Source organism: Prionailurus bengalensis, chromosome D3 (genome assembly GCF_016509475.1).
Source record: "Prionailurus bengalensis isolate Pbe53 chromosome D3, Fcat_Pben_1.1_paternal_pri, whole genome shotgun sequence".
In the NCBI taxonomy this organism is placed as follows: domain Eukaryota; kingdom Metazoa; phylum Chordata; class Mammalia; order Carnivora; family Felidae; genus Prionailurus; species Prionailurus bengalensis.
In genome coordinates, this window is record NC_057356.1 from 19,680,942 (window position 1) to 19,699,346 (window position 18,405).

An 18,405-nucleotide genomic window follows, 5' to 3' on the forward strand; every position below is an offset into this window, starting at 1 on the left:
CCAAACCAATCTGGTTAGCATTTCCTACTTCTTCCTCCCACAAACCTAAATGCTGCCTTGCCAGACTAGAGAACTGGATTAATGAGGTTAATGAATCAATGAGCCCCTGACTGCCTCTGGAGCCAATATGCAGGGACAGCACAGAGAGGAGAGCCACCAGGGCAATGTGGGCAAGCCAGGAAGCACTGTTGCTCACCCTCCTCCCCTCCTCCAAGGCATTCAGGACCCCTGGGGTGAGCAGCACTCCCCTTCAGGACAGCCCTGCTTCCCACTGCTGCCAGGCCTGGGTCGGTTGCACCCACCCCCCCAAACTTAGGCCCTCAAGGCCCTGGAGATGCGCTGCCCCCATAGCTGTGTGTAAACCCTCAAGATGCCCAGGCTGAGACAGACGGACACAGCCCTGTCCACACATAGGGACAGCAGCTCATGCCCCTCCTTCCCCTCTATCTGTCGCAGCAACTGGGGGCTTCCTCTCCTCAGCACCCCCACACCCTCCCACTTGATGTCTTCCTATCCCATCCTGTTCTCATGTCCCTGGGCCCAGCCACAGGCCTCCCCAGTGTAGGCCATGGTTACCCCTGCTCTCTGACCCTTGGTCAGATGTCCACTCAGATCAGCACCCACCCCTCTTCCATCTGACCCCTTTATCTCTCTGACTTACCAGCTTTAGGGCTCCCTGGGTGGCATGGGTGGATAGGCTGAAAGGGTCAGCAGCTGAACCCGTAGCAAGTCAGGAAGCAACCCTACAGGGTGAGGGCCTGAGTGAGGAGCCCTCAGACTGTCTGCTCCAACAGGGCTACCCACCCACTCTGCGGCCAGATCCATGGAGGGCTGCCTTGGTTCTCCTTGAGCTTTACCTTACCCGAGAGCCTTGGGTCCTGCGAGCCATCAGACAGCAGTTACTATGGGCTATCATGCAATGAGTCACAACAGAAATGTGGTCAATAGGCAATAATGAGAGAAGGCTGGAGGCCCAGTGTCCCACCCACTGAGCACCACTGTTTGGGTGCAGCAGCACTGAGATGCAAGCCCAACCTCCCCTGGCTGCTTCAGCTGCCCTTTTCTCCGGACCTCAGTCAGTCCCTTGGATACACCTTAAGCTCCTACTGAATGTAGTGCGCACTCCTGCCTCGAGGGACAAACAGAGAAGAGCAAGGAGCAGTCCTGGCTTATGAAAACCGAGTCTCCCTAGGGGAAGGACACACATGCCACCAGCTGTCCGGCACCACCCCACGCAAGCTTGAGGGCAGGTGGCACAGAGGGGGGTGTGCCGGCTGGGCTGGGCACTGATGAATGAGCTGATTTCTGCCACTAGAGGAGAAAGCACCCCAGGCCATGGGCACAACCCTAGCAGAGGCCAGGTGTGTGTGTGGGGCTACGGTGTGCAGAGGGCCCAGTGTCAGGCTGTGGGCTCTGCCTGCATCCTGTCCCATCGATGATACTTCCAGACACACCTGGAAGCTGTCCACACCTCTCCTTCCCAGTGCTACCATCTCTTGCCAGACTGTCTCCCTGCTTCTGCTCCATGACTCTGTCATGGCCCTACCACTGCAGAGCCTAACCCTTCCAGTCGCTTCTATCACAGAGGATGACACCATGCTTTCCGCCAGCTCCCTGACTCATCCTGCCCCTCCCCGCCTGAGGGCCTCCCTCACTGCTATGCTTTTCCTTCCCTTGGGTTCCCACAGAGAGGACCAGCTCCCCAAGGCCTTCTGTGAGCCCCCTATCTGAAGCACCCCCCCTAGTCACCACCTTAATTTGCTACACAGCTTCAGGCCCAATTGGATCCTGCTCTTGGTATTGCTCATCATCTGCCATGAACACAGTGCCCGGTCCGTTAGGGGCACTGGTCTCTCCAGTGCCCAGCCAGGGCGGTCTGCTGGACGCAGGGTGATGGCAGCAGGGCCAGATGGTGCACGCTGTCGGCAATCCTATTGGCATCACAGCCGCGTGCGGGGCTGGGGTGGGGTGGGAGGAGCCGTGGGTGCAGAGTGCCCCTGCCCCACAAATGGCCTGCAGGCCTCATACTGCCCCTGGTCTCCTCCCCTGCCCAGGACCCCAAATGTGTGGCAGGGACCACTGAGGACAGCAGGGCTGGGCCTCCCTCCCTGAGACAGGCCTTGTGCTGCCCTGGTCTTTCACAGACAGTTGGCCTGTGTTCTTTCTCACTTCAGCTCAGTTGTCCAGTGGCTCAGTCTGGCAAAACTAGCCGAAAAGGTGTTTGCTAAGTAGGCACTCTTCCGGCTTTAAAATGATCAGGAACTGCCTGATCCTGTGTCTTGGTGGATGTGGTCTCAGGTTTTATTTTCCTACTTCAGCCCCTTGTGGCCAACCCCAGGGGGTTCTGTGTAGAGGCCCCAGGCTCTGACTCCACTGGTGTGTTCCCATCCACACCTTGTGAGGTGGGTCTGCCTGGCACCTGCTCCTATCACCCCCAGCCTCTGCTGCCACCTGGGGACGGACAGTCCTGGGGCCACACAACTCCCTGGCTAGAGTGGAGATTAGCATGTGACACAAAAAGATTAGCAACTCAGGGTGGCACACCTCATGCCCTCGGACAGTCCCGGGTTTTCATGGGGCCCCTGACCTTCCCATCACCTTGTCCTCTCCTTCTCTTCCCCAGATCCCTCCTGCCCCAGGGCCCAGCTTGCTGCATGTCCAGGCAGGGAGGGAGGGGGACAGGAGGCTCAGAAGTGGCCCATTTTAAAGTGCTCAGCCCTGCAGGCCTCAGGCCAGCAACGGATGGGGCTTCTCTGGGTTGGGGGTGTGTTCCAACCAGTCCAGAAGTCAGAGTCATTGCTTGCCTGTCCCTTTGCCCCCCAATCCAGTGACAATTGCAACGCTCATAGTAACAGCACTGGCCAGGCCTGCTACTCAAACAGCAAAGCCTGTTTAAACAAGATAACAGGCTGCCAGTAAAGCTGAAATTCGGGTCCTAATAGCCCAAAACCCTCCGAACCTGCCAGAAACGGGAGACAGCTACTTCCTGCCTCCCACAGCAGTTCAGCTTTGGACCACCCGCCGCTAATGCTTCTCACCCAGCTCGGCACCCACCCTCTACCCCCCTTCTGTGGGCCATTTTGTCTGCTGGCCCCTGTTTTCCCCATGTATACATGGAGGGGACTAGGGAGACCCAAAGTAATAGCAAGGGTGGCAGCCTCCCAGTCCCTGAACTCTCATGCCCTGGGAAGGGGAGAGCCATGGGTCCTCCTTACAAGGTGGTAGAGAGAGGGACCAGCTGAGCAGCCTGAAGTTTCCTCATCCGTGTGGTGGGGGCCACACCCTGCCAGTGTGAGGGTCTTAGAGGTTTGTGTGCAGGGCCCCATGGCTGCATCTGGGGGTCTAGCCTCTGTCCTCTGACCTGCCTTCGTCTTCCCACCTGGATGTCAGCCCCTGGAGAGAAAGGGCTGGGGCCTGGGTGCCACCGACTCTCCCAGGGGGCCTGCCTGGCACAGGGCTGAGAACCAATGTGCCTGAATACAATTGTGGGCAGCCCAGCTTGCCCCCTTCCATTTCTTCTGTGGCCAACCACAACCCACAGAGCCATCCAAGCTCTGAGTGCATGCTGTGCCCCAGCCCCATGGACTGCCCAAACTCCCCAGGAGGTGCGCAAGGGACAAGGGGCCGGGAGCTATGCCACTGGGCCAGCCTGGACCTGGGCAATCTAAGCCACACAAAGCCCCAGGGCTCCCAATTGCCGAGCTGTCCCCCTGGGAGTCTGAGCGGGTGTCACCAGCACCCCAGACACACACACATCACTTGGTTTTGCTTTCTGCTCTCACTGAACCTCGGAATCGACTTACAGGATCTTAAAGCCAGAAAGGACCAGAAAGGACCATCCCTCTCCCACAAGTATCTGCAGAGCCCTGGGGTGACAGGACCCTGGGGCTAGTGTGACATGGGTGGTGAACAGCCTATCACTTGAGGGGACAGATTAGGTATGAGAAACAACTCCCAGTTTGGGGTCGCAAATTCCCAGGGCAACACTGGAAACATCTTCTCTGAAAGGTTCCTGGAGTTCCCATATTCTGCTCCCTTACTTCACACCCAGCCCCAGACAGGGGAGGGGCCCCTGGGCCACCCAGCAGATTATTGGCAGTACTGGATGAAGTCTAGGCTGTGGCCCCACCTGCCCTCACCTTAACCCCCTGCCCCCCCCCCCCCCCACCGCCTCAGGCAGGAGCACGTCTTTTAAAGCCCCAATGCATTTTTGCTTTAGCTCAAATGAGAACTGTTTCCTATTTGTTTTTGTGTTAAATCTTGCCAGCTTGATCTAAGTCCCCCTGCTGTCAGTCACCGATGGGAAATTAGCAAACAGCAGGATGCAGGTTCGTGAAGACTGGAAACTGGCAACACAGATTACAGGCCTGGCCCAGGGCTTGCAGACCATCACTGTCACTGAGGGAGGAAACAGAGCGCAAAAAACTCTCCCAGCTTTAGCTCCAGAGGACTCCTCTGGAACCTACTAGCCTAACACCCTTGCCTAACTCTGTTCAACAAGGAGCATGCTTCCGTACTCCTGGGCATACTCCTGTATTCCTGGGCCATACCTCCAGGAGCAAAGGCTGCTGAAACCACTGGCAGCCAGTTCCTGCAGAGACATGGGAAATTGGGGACAGGGTCGGTGGGGTGGGGGCGGGGGGAGATGTCCCCATTAAGACACCTTAAGGGGGAACCTCTGGCTGTGGGTCATTACTGCCCTAACCCTGGCTTCTCCATTTGCAGGGGATGAGGGAGGCTAGTGCAATCTTCTGGGTCTTCTGGGGTCTCAGCTCCGTTGAGAATCTGATCAGTGGCAGAGGCTCTCCAAGGGAGGATTGCCCATGCATGTGTGTTGGTGCAGCCACACAATGGGAGTGTGATTTAGGGAATTCTGCAGTCCCCTGGGACCCTCCATGGATCCCAGGCACTGCCAAAACAGGGGCCTCCCCCTGGGAATGGCTGTTGCTGGCCCAGTGCCTGACACTGCATTTGCCCGAGGTGGTGGCTGCTGGCTTTATCCTGCCCAGGAGGGTGTTCCTGTCATTGACAGGAACCTGTACCTGTCATTGGTTCATTAACACACCCTGTACCCTGCTAGGTTCTCAGCAGCAGACAGTGCTCTCTTGGTGCTCACTCTGGCCAGCTCTGTCCAACCCTCTCAGGTCGTTTACAGGTGAGGTAGGGAAGTGAGACAAAGTGGGTGGTGTTCCATTTTTGGCCTCCAGTCCTCATCTTCAATCGGGAGACAGTCTTGGTCTTCAGGATGTGCAGCTCATGTGTCATTGCCCCCTGGGCGGCCCCCAAACACCTCACCCCACCTCCACCTGTGCCTACCTGCTTCTCCAGGGCTGTGCCAGCCCATCCTCCCAGGCAGGCAGTGTTGGGGGAGAGAATGGGGTGGCCCAGGGTGACGCCCAGGTAAGGCCACAGGTGGGTAGGACAGTCTGGGCCTAGTTACAGAGCCAGAGCAGTTCTGCCTTGCAGACAGAGCACTAGGTGGGAACAGGGACAAGATTTGAGGGAAGGGTGAGCCAGGGGCCAGCTAGTCAGTGGTCACGGTCACAGTCTCACTGACTGTAGGCTAGACTCACACACTGTGAGAGCTCTGGGGGAAGTCAGGCCTCCAACTTCCACAGGTTCCTTGCTGACCAGATGAGACTCCTGCCCCCCCCCCCCCCCCCCCCGCAATACCACTGTAGCCAGGGGACTGGGATGCCCCTAGGAGGAACCTGTCCTGTCCCAGACCTGGCAGTGCCCCAGTGCCCTTGCTCTGAGAGCTCTGTGCCAGGTTCCCTGGTCAGGAGGGGTACAAAAAGCCAAAGTGTCTGAGTGTCAGAGCAGAGCATGATAGGCATGTCCAGCACTGCCCTCATCCTGATTCAGTGGGGTCTGTAGCCTCTGTGATATGATGTGATGTCATGTCTTAAGAGGCACTTGAAGCCTGGCCCTGGGAGGGGTGTGTGGGATTGAGGGGGGAGGTGGGCAGGATGGCTACCGATAGGCTCCCTGGGGAGCAGACTACCCTGGGGAACCAGTCTCAGCTCAGGCCACACATGGCCCCAGCCTGCTATATGGTGTGCCGGCCTTAGCTTTGGTGGAAGCGGGGGGTGGGGGGGGGGGTTGCTCAGCTATATGCAGGCTCAGCCCACTTGCTTGTCCAGGGGGAGGTCATGGCAATTTCTCATGAGAGGAAAATGAAATGGCAGGATGGTACCGTGTTCCCCATGGGCCTGTGCTGATTCCCATACCACCTTCCCTGTCACTCAAACCAGGGTCTAAACTCCAATGCTTGTACTCTCCAACAGAGCACCAGCCCCACAGCTCCAGGCGCTGAGGCACCAAAAACAGGCACAAGTAATGGCAAATATCATCAAGACTATGTCTTGTCCTTGAGCTGAGGGGCTGTCTCACTTTACAGATGAGGAAGTCAAGACTGGATCAGATCATCCAAGCTGAGAATGGGCAGGACCAGGGGCCACATCTGGCCAGGTACTGCTCCCTTTTGCCTCCTGGGATCCTGCCCTTGGGCAGACAAGGCTAAAAAAGGAGCCAAAGGGGATGTACCTGGGAGCCCAGTGGGCACTGAACAAAGCACCATGGAGTAGAAGTCTCCACTTAGTGCCTTTCCTGCTGGCCCAAGGGTGGGAAGCCACCCAAGAACCAAAGGTTGCCTCAGTCAGCCCAGGGCCTTTGGCTGAATGGGTTTATTAATGAAATTAGAGAAAGTGCATGAGCCAGGGATATGCCAACTGGAGGTGAGGAAGGCAGGATTAGAGTGAGCTGTGGCCCGGGCTCCTGGGCCAGCCTGAGCGTTTGTTCTCTGGATCTGAGGACATGTGTCCAGTCGGGAGCCATGTGCAAGGGGAGTAGGAGTGCCTTTTGCTCCACTGTCAGATACCCAGGGCCCCTCCCCTTCCCTCAGCTGACTGCTACTCTAATCTCCCCAGAAACTCTAGACTGTCAGAGCCAGTGGGGCCTCAGGGGCCCTACAGATGGGTAAAAAGGGGTTCTGCAGGTAACCTGTTAGCACAGAAGCATTTCTGGTGTTGTTCAGGGCAGTTGAGGGACTCCCCTGGGTTGCAGACGTCCTATGTCCCCATCTCTGCTGGTTACTGAGGGTCCCCAGCTCAGCTTGGCCCCCACTGCTCTCAGCCTCCTTCCTTCAGTCTGTTTTTCCTTTTTTTATAATCTTTTAAAATTTTTTTTATTTTTTAGAGGGAGAGAGACAATGCGAGCAGGGGAAGGGCAGAGAGAGAGGGAGATAAAGAATCTGAATCAGGCTCCAGGCTCTGAGCTCCGGGCTCTGAGCACAGAGCCCGATGTGGTGCTCCAACCCACAAACCGCGAGATCAAAACCTGAGTGCAAGTCGGTCAACCAAATGACTGAGCCACCCAGGCAACCCTGCAGTCTGTTCTTGATAAGTGGACAAGTTGTTTTTCAGTTCTCGGATTATAGAAATCCCTTAAAACAATAATAATCTGTGTCTTAAAACCCAGAGCTGTTCTGATGTGTGCGTAAGGAGCAGAGCTAATGCGCTGGGGAAATTAATTACCCCACTGGTCTGGGTAGCCAAGTCGGATGCGGGCTGGGAAGTGTTACCATGAAGCACAGAATGGAGACATTCTGTGGTCAGCTGAAGGGGCGTCCTCTAGAGCAGATCATGTGGCAGAGGGGGAAATGCACAGATTGTGGGAGATGCAATGGCCCCAGCAGACCCCGGCTCCACCATCCCAGGGTATGCAGGCACCAATGCCCATCCCAGACTGCTGGGGATTGTTTGCAGCACCTGGGACCTTGGCTCTCCTGCAGGGTAGTCAGTGCCCTAGCTCTCCATGCCCCCTTCAAACAGCCCCTGGGTCTTGCCTTTACTGGCTGCTCCCACAGCCCCCACAGCCAGGCTGGATTCTGCAAGGTCCACATTGAATACAGATTATCACCCCTACCTTTATCCCAATCTACCCAGGCCCTGATCCTGATGCCTCGGCCCCCCTTCTCTCCTGAAAGTTGGTCTCTGGGGCAGAGGAGGCCCTTCTGGCTTCTCTAAACCCAGACAGCTGCTTCACAGGGGTGCCTTCAGGCCAGTGACAGCGAGCATGGGGCCAGTGGAAATGGGTGCTGGCTGAGCCACCCCAGCCCTTCAGGGGCTGCGTGATATCATTCTCATCTGACCTCAGAGGAGGAAGGGACACAATCATTTCTGTCCCTAGATGGTGAGATTCTTGCACATAAGAGGTGTGTAAGAAACGCTTCCTGAATGAGTATCACAGGGCTTGTCCTCTCAGATGGAGAAGAATACTGGACAGGCCCTGTCTCGAGCAGATGGTCTCACGTTAGTCTGCTAACGTGCTGACAGAGAGAAAGCAGAACTACCCAGCTCGGAGTCTGCTTCTCTGCGCAGAAAGGATTCTCGTAAATCTGCCTGGGGAGAGTGGGAGGGGGAGCCCAGGACGAGCGTGGAGTCACTCTGGCAAATTACTGTTCTCAAGCGGGATGAACGTGAACAGAAATAACACCTGCGGTCACAGGGCCGGAGTAGGGAAATGCTGAGGAGGCTGAAAAAGGGGGACACTGCCTAGCTTTTCAAAAAGACACAGACGGTGAATCCTGTAATTCACCTATCAATGAGGCTGCCTGGAAGGGGCCCTTCTGGCTAGGCTTTGGGGTCACTGGCTGCAGTAGGCTGGTGAGTGTTTAACAGCAGGTTGGGAGGACGCGGATTTGTAGCATTCGCCAATTTCTGTGTGAATACGTTCTCCTGGATGATTTTAAGCTACCAACATGATGTGTAACAGCTCATCAACTTCCTAAAAATTGAAAATTTGGCACTTATGAGCTGGTATTGGGCAGCTCTGGCCCTCCGGTGGGCTGGTGTGCAGAGAGGGAGGCTCTGTTGCTGCCACCTTGGCTTTCAGTGTCCTCTGAGGCAACTGGTGGGCCAACTCTGCCGGCACAGTGCTGACACTGCTTGCCCCCCTCCCTCTTGGTTCGTCAGCACTAGGGCAAGAGGCCGACCCCAACTCGCCTATGAGGGAGGCCCACGATGGAGCCCAAGCTAGTCGACTTCCTGTTTGGGGAGGGCCACCAGGCTCAGAGATCCGAGGAACGCTGTGGAGGTCCCTATTGCAGATTCTGCCAAAGCGTGTGGCAGTCTGTCACAGTGGAAGAGGGGGAGGGATGGGGATCGCATTCCAGCTATGCTTAGTGACAGCCTGTGCCTGGGGGGAAAGGGGCCTCCAGTGACACAGCAGGAGGTGACCACCATGGAGGTGTGGCTGATATGCTCAATGGCAGAGCTGGGTCCCAAGGATGAGGAGGTAGGGATAAATGAAAGGCTGTATTAGGATCCCAAAGTTCCACTATACAGAACGGAGCAGGGATGGAAGAGCTGGCCATGCTGAGCAGCAGGTGGGCCTGAGCCCTGGGCTGAGGTTCATCCTTCTGTTTGGCTGGTATGGGACTGCAGACTTACTCCGGGCAAGGAGCCAAGCACAAAGGTAGACAGAAAATGGGAGCCCGTGGAAGTTCTCAGTGCAACAGGGATGAAGGAACATAGGAAAGAGCTATTGACAATGGCCTCAGTGGCTGCATGTCTCCCTGGGAACACAGGAAAGGAAGTCTCAGCCCAAGGAACTGACATATCAGTTGGCAAGTTCTGTGGATCACATATAGGCATCAGGCTGTGCTGCAGGGGAGTGACAGCTGATGGCTGCTGCCTTCTCTATGCTCCCTCCACTTCACCTCTGCCCATCACGGGCTGGAGCCAACACTCTATGGGGACTCATTTGATGCTCAGGGTGGCCACACACTGAGTGGGGGCCATGGGCTCACTCCCAGGGTTCACTGAGGTGAGAATCAGATGGCCTTAGCCCTGTTAGTACTATGACAAGGGCTGGGCAACAGAGCAAGGACCTTGGATGGGCCCAGAGTCTGAGGAGCCCACATGGAGGCAGAGGGACTGTTCACAGGTACTGACAGCACCTCTGGGCCACCAGAAATCCAGTTGTGAATGCATGTGTGCCTGTCCCCCTTGCAGCCAGCCACAGAGAGAGAGCTGGTCTAATCTGTGGGAGGGATGCCGCTGGGGAGAGTGTGTGGCCAGCTGAGCCCTGTGCCCACCTGTACCTGCCATGGGAGGCACTGTCATGGCCCAGCTCTCTTACTGCCTTTGCCTCTTCAGAGCAGCTCAGATCTGTGCCTGGGGTTGTCCACTCCAAGGAACCCAGGCCCCTCTGCCAGCCAGGCCCTGCCTCCTGGCTCTGGTCCAAGAGGTTTCTGATGTCCCAGGGTCATCCACAATTTGTGGAGGTTGCAACAAATTGGATGTGGCCCTGGAACATCATGAGACTGGAAGGAGCTGCTCAGGGAGACCTGTGCCTGGTGTTGTCCACTCCAAGGAACCCAGGCCCCTCTGCCAGCCAGGCCCTGCCTCCTGGCTCTGGTCCAAGAGGTTTCTGATGTCCCAGGGTCATCCACAATTTGTGGAGGTTGCAACAAATTGGATGTGGCCCTGGAACATCATGAGACTGGAAGGAGCTGCTCAGGGAGACCAGTGCCTGGGGGGCAGAAGGAAGGCCAGTGGCCTCCATGCAGGTCAATGGCATGTCTCCCTGGAATTGTCCCAAGTCCCCATGGCACAATTCCTGGATCTATGTCCTCGACCAGTCAGGAGCATGAGGCAGAGTGGGGATGTACTCTGCTCAGGCTGCCTGTGGTCCTGGCACTGATGGCGTGGGGGCAGGGACAACTCTGACAGCCACTCAACTGTCCTCAGCCCAAGGGTGGAAACCAGTCCCGCCCCAAGGCCTTCCGTGGAGCACCCCTGTACCTACAGGACGTGGGGATTCTGGAGTCCCCTGGAATCTCTGAGGGAGCACTGCAACTCCCCATCCTCTGAGAGCCCAGGGACACATGATGCATGATCTCTAGGCCTCAGTTTCCTTACTTGCAAAACTGGCTGGTTAAGGACACTAAAGGATATATGAAGTCCCTTCTAAATCTAAGCAGAAGTAGCATCCACATCTGGCTATTTCTCATTCTAATCACCTCCTTTGGACCAGCTCTGTGATCACCAGCTCTGTTAATAATAGGTAGAAGCCTGTCTTTCTGCAATACAGTGCATCACCTTTAACATGCATTTTGTGACACAACACAACGTTGCCATTTCATGACACAACACAACGTTTTAAAGTGCCAAAACCAGTTCCCTTTAGGGCTGAATGATAAAGCAGTCCTAGGGTGTGGGTACACAGTTTGTAAGACAGCCTTGAGCAGCCCCCTCCTCTGGGGCACACTGCACAGGCCACCCCTTAGGGCCCGGCACTTTCAGGGGCTCCCCAGAAGGGCTGAGTGTCCCAGTGGCTGTGCACCCAGAAGATGGGACTCTGAACTCTGGCTCTTCCCCAGCCTGCGTGCTTCCTGCCCAGTCCAGTCTGCTGAGCACCACTGTGTGCCAACCCTGTGCCCATAGCACATGACATCTAGGGTGGGTGGGTGACAGGGCTGTGGGCCTGTGACCTGTCTGGAGTTCAGCTCCCCTGGAAACTGAGGGCCCCAGGATGAGGAGGAGGCCCCAGCTGAGGGCCAGAGCTAGGCAGAGGTAACATCGATAGTCTAGAGTCTGGTTATGTAGCCTCCGCCACCTGCTGAACCTGACCCCCTAAAGGGCATGTTCCTGTGTTCTACCCATCGCCCTAGGGACCCTCCTCAATACACATCAACCAGCTGTCTGTTGGATAAGCAGTGGGGATGCCAGGGCTCCCACACTGAGCCTTGCCATGGCCCAGAGCACCTGTGGTCACAGTTGGTCCTAGATGAAAGCAAATCAAGGGACACCCCTGGGAACTGCTACCTGCCAGGTTCTGAAGGAGGGGCAGGTATCCCAAGGCAACATGAGGGTTTGTAGAAATGATGCTGCAACTATGCTGGATGTGTGCCCCTCTCCCCACCAGCCACCCCCCTCCCTACCCCCCCAACAGCTCCTTGTGCTGCTTGGATGGTTGGGCTCACCTTGGCGTCTGGCCTCGAGTCTAGGCCTTACATCTGCACAGCAGGTACACAGCAGGTGCACAACACGTGCACAACAGACCCTCTACAGGGCTGGGAACACTAACAGCTCCACCAGAAAATGGGTAACTAGTGAGCTCCCTGTGGGTTTTCACATGAGAACACTTTGACACTTCCTAGGCAGGCCTTTTAATCTGCCCCTTCTTTCAGAATCCCCATACCATTAAGCAGCCGCAGAGTCCATTAGCAGATCCACAGGGGCAGAGATTCAGTAGCAAATGCCCACCCCCTGTGCCTTCCCACGGTTCCCAGCAGGGTGTTGGGGCCCTACCTGGTGGGATGTGTGATGAGAAGTTGGGTGAGACGCCCACAGGGGGCCTTGGGCACATAGCCTCTTGGGGCTATCACAGTGGGATAGTTGCTTAGTCAGCACACCTCTGCGCCTGAGGGGGGCCATGGCTGAGTCTCTGAGTTTAAAGCTCTGTCTTTCTTTACTCCTGGAAGAGGCCAGGGACAGGCCCAGAAGGAAGGCGGAGCTGCCAGGAAATGGCTTTCCCAGAAAAGGCAGGCCAGAGGCAGGGAGACCTGGTGTGGCCCCAGGCTGTAGGTGTGGCTCAGGGAGGGATCATGACCTGTCCTAAGCCTGGGCACTCCCATCTATTCCCCCACCAGTGACTGGGACAATAGGCACAGCCACCCCACAGGATCAGTCAGGTGACACATCCCTGTGCTCTCTGAGGGGGCCCCATGTGGCGATAGTAGAGGCCCACGTGACTCTGGAGGCCCCAGGTGCCTGCTGGTACTGTATAGGGGCATGGGGCCCCAGGTAGGCCCGAGGACCCATTAAATCCTTCCAGGATGAGGGTGGGGAATCACAATCAAGGCTGGGCCTGGCTTCTTGCATCTGCTCGTTGCCATGGTCCACGGACACCCGGAATCTGCCTCCTCCTGCCCAGGTGCTGCCCTGCGCTTGCTGTAGCCCTCCACAGCCCTCCACAGCCCTCCACGCCCAGGAGCCTAGAGATCCTGACGTTACCCTTGGCAACGTGCTGACGCAGATGCCAGCGGGCGGTGGGTGGGGGGAGGTGGTGGTGGTGGCTGTGGCTCGTTTGCCAGGCATGGGGGCGGGGGGCTCTGCCAGCCCGCTGTCAGAGGGAAGACGAGACCTTGAGAGCCGAGCGGGGGAGAAGAGCTCTGGGGAGCCATGTCCAGAGCCTGGTACCGGGCCCCCAGGTTCCCTAGGTTTCTGCAAAAATCACCATGGCTGGTTCTTGGCTGCCTTGCCTTTGCTGCGGCCCAGGGAAGACAGTTCAGGGCCCTTGAAAAGAAGGCATGGGTGGCAGTCCTGTCCCATCCCCTATGGCGGCACTTGCCTTGGCCGGGCAGGAGGAGGACAGGGGCACAGAAGAGGTGGGCCAGCGGTGGTGACGGGAGCTGCCTGTAGGCGCCGGCAGAGGCAGGCTCTGCTTTCTGCCTGGCCCGGCTCTCCCCTGGGCTGTCAGCCTGCCACAGCGGCCAGCCGGCTGGAGGAATCACGGAGGGTATTGTCTTTCCTCGGCAGCCTGTTTGTTTTCCATCCCGAGATATTGCTGGTAGAGCATGAAAGGTCACAACTATTTGGAATCCAGTGAATTTCCAGCCCCGCTTGAGTTTCTCATGAGGAATTTCCTTTTCTGGGGAACAACTACCTCCCCAGGCCTGCTGAGACCAGGGTGGCAGCAGTGGTGGGGTGCAGGCCTGGCTGCTAGTTCCTCCCTTCAGAAAATGCCCTGAGCAGCTCCAGAGCCTGGCAAATGCAGGCTTCCCAGAAACACCCCTCCCCCCGCAAGCCAGGCCGGCAGCTGCCAACACTGCCCAGGGCTGCCCGCTGTGCTGCCACAGGGACAGGGCTGGGAGTAGGCTAGTGATGCGAGGGCCTATGTGGGGCTGCCTGTCCAGTCCTTCATCCACCCAGCCCAACTGGGCAGCCGTTCACTTGCCCACGAGAGGGGACCCACCTGTACTGACAGGCTGCAATGGAGGGGTGTGCTGGTGTTGGGGTCAGGGAAGGCCTTTGAAGAAGGTAACACCTGAGATGAGACCTGAAGAACTGGGGCAGGCAGAGACAGGGTGGTCACACACTTAAGGCTGGAGACAGCAGAGCGTGTGAGTGAAACAAGCCCACGAAGGTCAGAGGAGAGAGGGGAGGGGCAGCAAGGAGGCAGGCATGGGCCAGGTGGAGCCGGTGGGGCCTCAGGTAGGAGAAGGCCTGGGCTTGGGCCCATCTTTAAGGACACTTGGGTGGCCTCCTGGCTGATAGGTTCAGAGAGCAGAGATAATAACCGAATCCCTCCATGAAGCACGTGACCAGCTCAGGCCCCAGGCATCCTGCCTCCCACATCCTGCCACACCTGTGGGCACTGGCTTGGTTGACAGAACCTGCCAACAGACGATCTGGGAGCCTGGCCCATTGCTGGAGGAATTTGCCATGCTTGCTCTGGAGATGACAAATGAGGCAGCCCCAAGATCCAAGGAAGATCTGGGAAGGTCCCAGAGCACAGGCTACCACCAGCCTCAGGACACAGCAGACACAGGCAGAAGCCTGGAGAGCTGACCACAGGAGTACCGTGTTCTGGGGCCTCACCTGAGCAACTTGCTTTGCATCGTGGCCTGGTCAGCCCCAAGTCCTCTGCTCACAGCAATGCCTCATCAAAGAGCCTGACCTCACCCGTCGGCTGGGATGTTCCTTCTGCCCAGAACCACACATGGCACTGAAGTGGGTGCAGGCAGAAGAATAAGAGGAACTAGAACCCCTAGGGACCACATAATACTGGGAGCAAGGCAGGCCCTGCCCCGTGGATGCGGTGTCCTCAGCCCAGACACCCTCATACCATCACTGCCTGGCACGGCCCTGGAGAGACCCCTGGATGCATACAGGAGAGACGAGGGGAGCCCTGCCTCTGTCTCCGTAACTACCTGCAGCTGTTTCTTTCCTCTTCTCCAAGAGGCCGGGCTTCCTTGAAAACCTGACGAAAGCTGAAGACCTTCTCTCTATCCAGAAAAATGCTCAGGCACCTGGCAGGATGGCCACAGCCCGTAGCCATCCACAGACTTTCTTGGGGCCACAGGGCCAACTAAGACTCCCAGCTAAACCCAAAGAAAAAAGCCACCACCTGCCTTAAAAAAAGACCGAGTGAAGGACTAAGCTCCTTCCTTGCCATTGCCCTGGTTTCCTGAACTCTGTAGGGTCAGCCCCCCATCCCTGCCATTTCTCAGCATGGTGGGTCCCCCTGATGACTATTGTCACCCTTTCCCCTGCCAGCCCACCGACTCCCTGAGCTGCTGGCACCCACAGTCCCATACCACCTACAGCTACTTGCAGACTTCTGTTTGCCCCCATGCCCCCCACCTCCAGGATCAAAGATCTCTTAAGAGCAGATTCCAGGTCTTTGCTCAGTGCTTCTGCCGGGCACAACACCTCCTCTGCAGGACAGCCGGGTGGGGCAGCCTTGGCCAATCCCATCCCATCTGGCTGCTCAGCCTCCACCACCACCCCTGGGCGCCCAAGGAGACTGTGTTGCTTGTGCACTGGGCCTTTTGCCTTGGTTGAGCTGCAACGGTTGCCCACCCTCTCCTTGCCAGTGGCCTGGCTCCCTTCTTTGCCCAGGCTCCCCATCGAGCCCCTCACTGGCTCAGCACCAACCCTGATTGTACCTCCCTACGCTACATACAGTCTCTGGGGCCTCCACCCACCACATGCCTTTGAGCCTCCTGCCCCAAACAGTGGTTCTCAGCCTGGGCTGAGGGCCTGAAAGAATCCCCATACCCACCCAAATCCTGGGGATTAAACCTCAGAAATAGTTCTTAACCCTGTCACTGCCAGACTCCCAGGATCCAGATGGGGTTATGGGGCCATGGCTGCAGTTCCCAGGACCCACAGTGCCAGGGATTGGCAGGAGTTTTGTGTACTTACTGAATTGCCACATGGACCAACAACTGGATACCTAGCTTGGGCCTTGTCTCCACTCTCATCCTGCAGATCTGTTAACCTCCCTCCCAGCCTCCAGCGTTACCCTCCCCTACACCTGAATGCCCCCCAACATCACCTGAAGTGAAGCCCCTCACAGGGCCGAGCTTCCCCAGTGACCTCCAGGTGTCCTCTGGGCTCCAAGCAACATGCTCTTGGGGCTGTGGAGCAGACCCCACTCAGCAAAGGGATGGCTCTCCACGCCTAGAGTATTTCAGGCATGGGGTGTGGGCTGCTCGTGGCACTCAGGCAGGGGCTACCTGGGCACCTAGGATCTATGAGCACCTAGAGGGCAGTGCTGTCAGCAGCTGGATGAGGGCATCCATACCCAGTGAAGCCGAGGGTATGGTGGTTACTCAGAGGGTATTCAGAGCCCTGAGGGCCTGTCAGGGTACTGAGGTCAGAACGGGACCTGCCCATGCTGGGGCAGCCACTGAGAAAGGTGACAGCAGACACTACTCCAAGGTCCTGTAGTGGCCGTGATACCCAGCACATTGCACACTGTGCTCCCAAAGACAGCATGTCGCTGGAACCACCTTGGCTCCCCTTCTGACTGCAGCCTCTCCTGTCCTGCCCTGCCCATACCTCAAGCCCATCCCCTTCCCAGGAGCCAGCGGTGGTAGGAACAAGCAGAGGAAAAGCCTGGCACACTCACCGTCTGGTTGTCCTCATAGAGTTTCAGGTCGTAGCCACTAAGCTCCACACAGAAGATGATGGCTGTGACGCCTTCAAAACAGTGGATCCATTTTTTGCGCTCTGATCTCTGCCCGCCCACGTCCACCATCTTGAAGGTGAGCTCCTTGAAGGTGAATTTGTTTTCCACTATGCCCGTGGTCATGTCCCGGGAGCGCAGAATGTCCTCGACAGTGGGGATATAGTCGGGCGCGGCAATGCGCTCCAGGTCGTTCAGGTAGTAGGCGGCGTTGTCCTCCAGGTGGTACTCGCTGGAGCGGCCGAAGCAGGCCTGTGCCCCGGGGTCGGCCCACAGCCGCCTCATGACCCCCAGCAGCTCGGGTGTGATTTCACCCTTGCTCTCGGCAGGGCCCGTCAGCGCGAAGAGCTGGACTGCGTCGTAGGCGCGGTCCGGGTTATGGAAGTCGATCTTGAGGGCGGCCAGGGCACGGATGATGCGGGTCAGCGAGTCGATGGCGTTGTAGATGATGAGGGGCTTGTACTCCTTGCAGGCCTCCAGGTTGAAGCCACCACTGTGGATGATCTTCATCTGCTTCACGATGGTGCTCTTGCCCGAGTTGCTGGTGCCCAGCAGGAGCAGCTTGATCTCACGGCGCTGCCGCTGGCTCTCTGAGCGCAGGTGGCGGTCAATTCTCCGGGACCGCCGCGCCGCCTCTTTCTCCTCTGAGCTTTGCCGACATCCCATGGTCCGGCAGCGGCGGGCCCAGATGCAGAGCAGGGGACGGGGCACCTCTCCCTGTTGCCACCAAGCAGGGGACGCTGAGATGCAGGCCGGGTATGCCCGGCAGACAGAGCCCGCGCCCTGGAAGCGCTCAGTGCGGGTGGGGGGGCGAGGCTGTGCCACGCTGCAGCCCCTGCCCCAGCACCTCTTCTCCGGCTGGCATGGCGATCTTCTGTTGTGAGGAGGTGGCCGAGCCCTCCCTCTAGTGACACTCCACCTGCCCAGGCCAATGTGGGGCCTGATACGCCGTAGTCATTCCCTGTTCTCCGACGGTGGGAAGCTGTACTGTAGCGGCTGCCTAGGCTGCTGCCGTCTGGTTGCTGGTTGCTGTGGCGATGCTGCTAAGTGCGGCTGGAAGGCCAGCCACTGGTGCCGCGGGTGCTCCCTGCGGCCCCCCTGCCTTGGGCATCCGCCCTTCACCTGCCAACACAGAGAAGAGGGTGAGCCTCCTCCCACTGCAGGCTGGGTGGGAAAGGGTCAGACCTCAGACGTCGTCAGGAAGCAGCCTGGGGAAGAGTGAATCAAACCCCCTCCCTTCCTCGGAACTCTGCTGAGTCGTGCCCAAACCACAGCAAAACAAACGTGCCTGGGAGCCACGCCCCACACCCCTCCTGGTGAGCCAGTTTGCCTGAAGTCTGGTGCTTGAGGAAAGGGTACCCAGAGCCATACCAGCGTTTTCAGAGTGAGGGAGTGAGTACGGAGCCCTGCCACCCCTCCCTGCCCACCGGACCCAGGCAACCTCCCCCTCCCAGAGCCTCAGTCTCTGGGTCTGGTGGTCATTAGGATTCAATATGGCAATCCTGCTGTGATGTCCCTTCCACGGCCTCCCTCACCCTCTACTACACTTGCTGGGACTGTACCCACATATGCCACAGCATCAATGGGTCTTGGCCCCTCCTTGGTTTATGGTGAGGTCCCATGCCAGAGTAACTGGATGACTCCCACTCACCACCAGCTCTCAGGAGCTAAGTCACTCCTGCTCTCCCAGGGCAGGACATT

At 57.7% G+C, this 18,405-nt stretch overlaps 2 protein-coding genes across 3 annotated transcripts in view; one reads left to right on the plus strand and one right to left on the minus strand.

The window, feature by feature from the left end:
* Nucleotides 1-18,405, plus strand: part of RSPH14 (radial spoke head 14 homolog) — an 80,656-nt gene that overhangs the window by 28,207 nt on the left and 34,044 nt on the right. The gene's annotated exons all lie outside the window — the stretch shown is intronic.
* The window catches only part of GNAZ (G protein subunit alpha z), a 53,833-nt gene that overhangs the window by 13,023 nt on the left and 22,405 nt on the right, over nt 1-18,405 (minus strand). The window contains exon 2 of the mRNA XM_043557908.1: nt 16,648-17,826. Within this exon, the coding sequence (XP_043413843.1) occupies nt 16,648-17,370 (723 nt within the window). The 5' untranslated portion in view covers nt 17,371-17,826. The remainder of the gene's footprint in view (nt 1-16,647; nt 17,827-18,405) is intronic.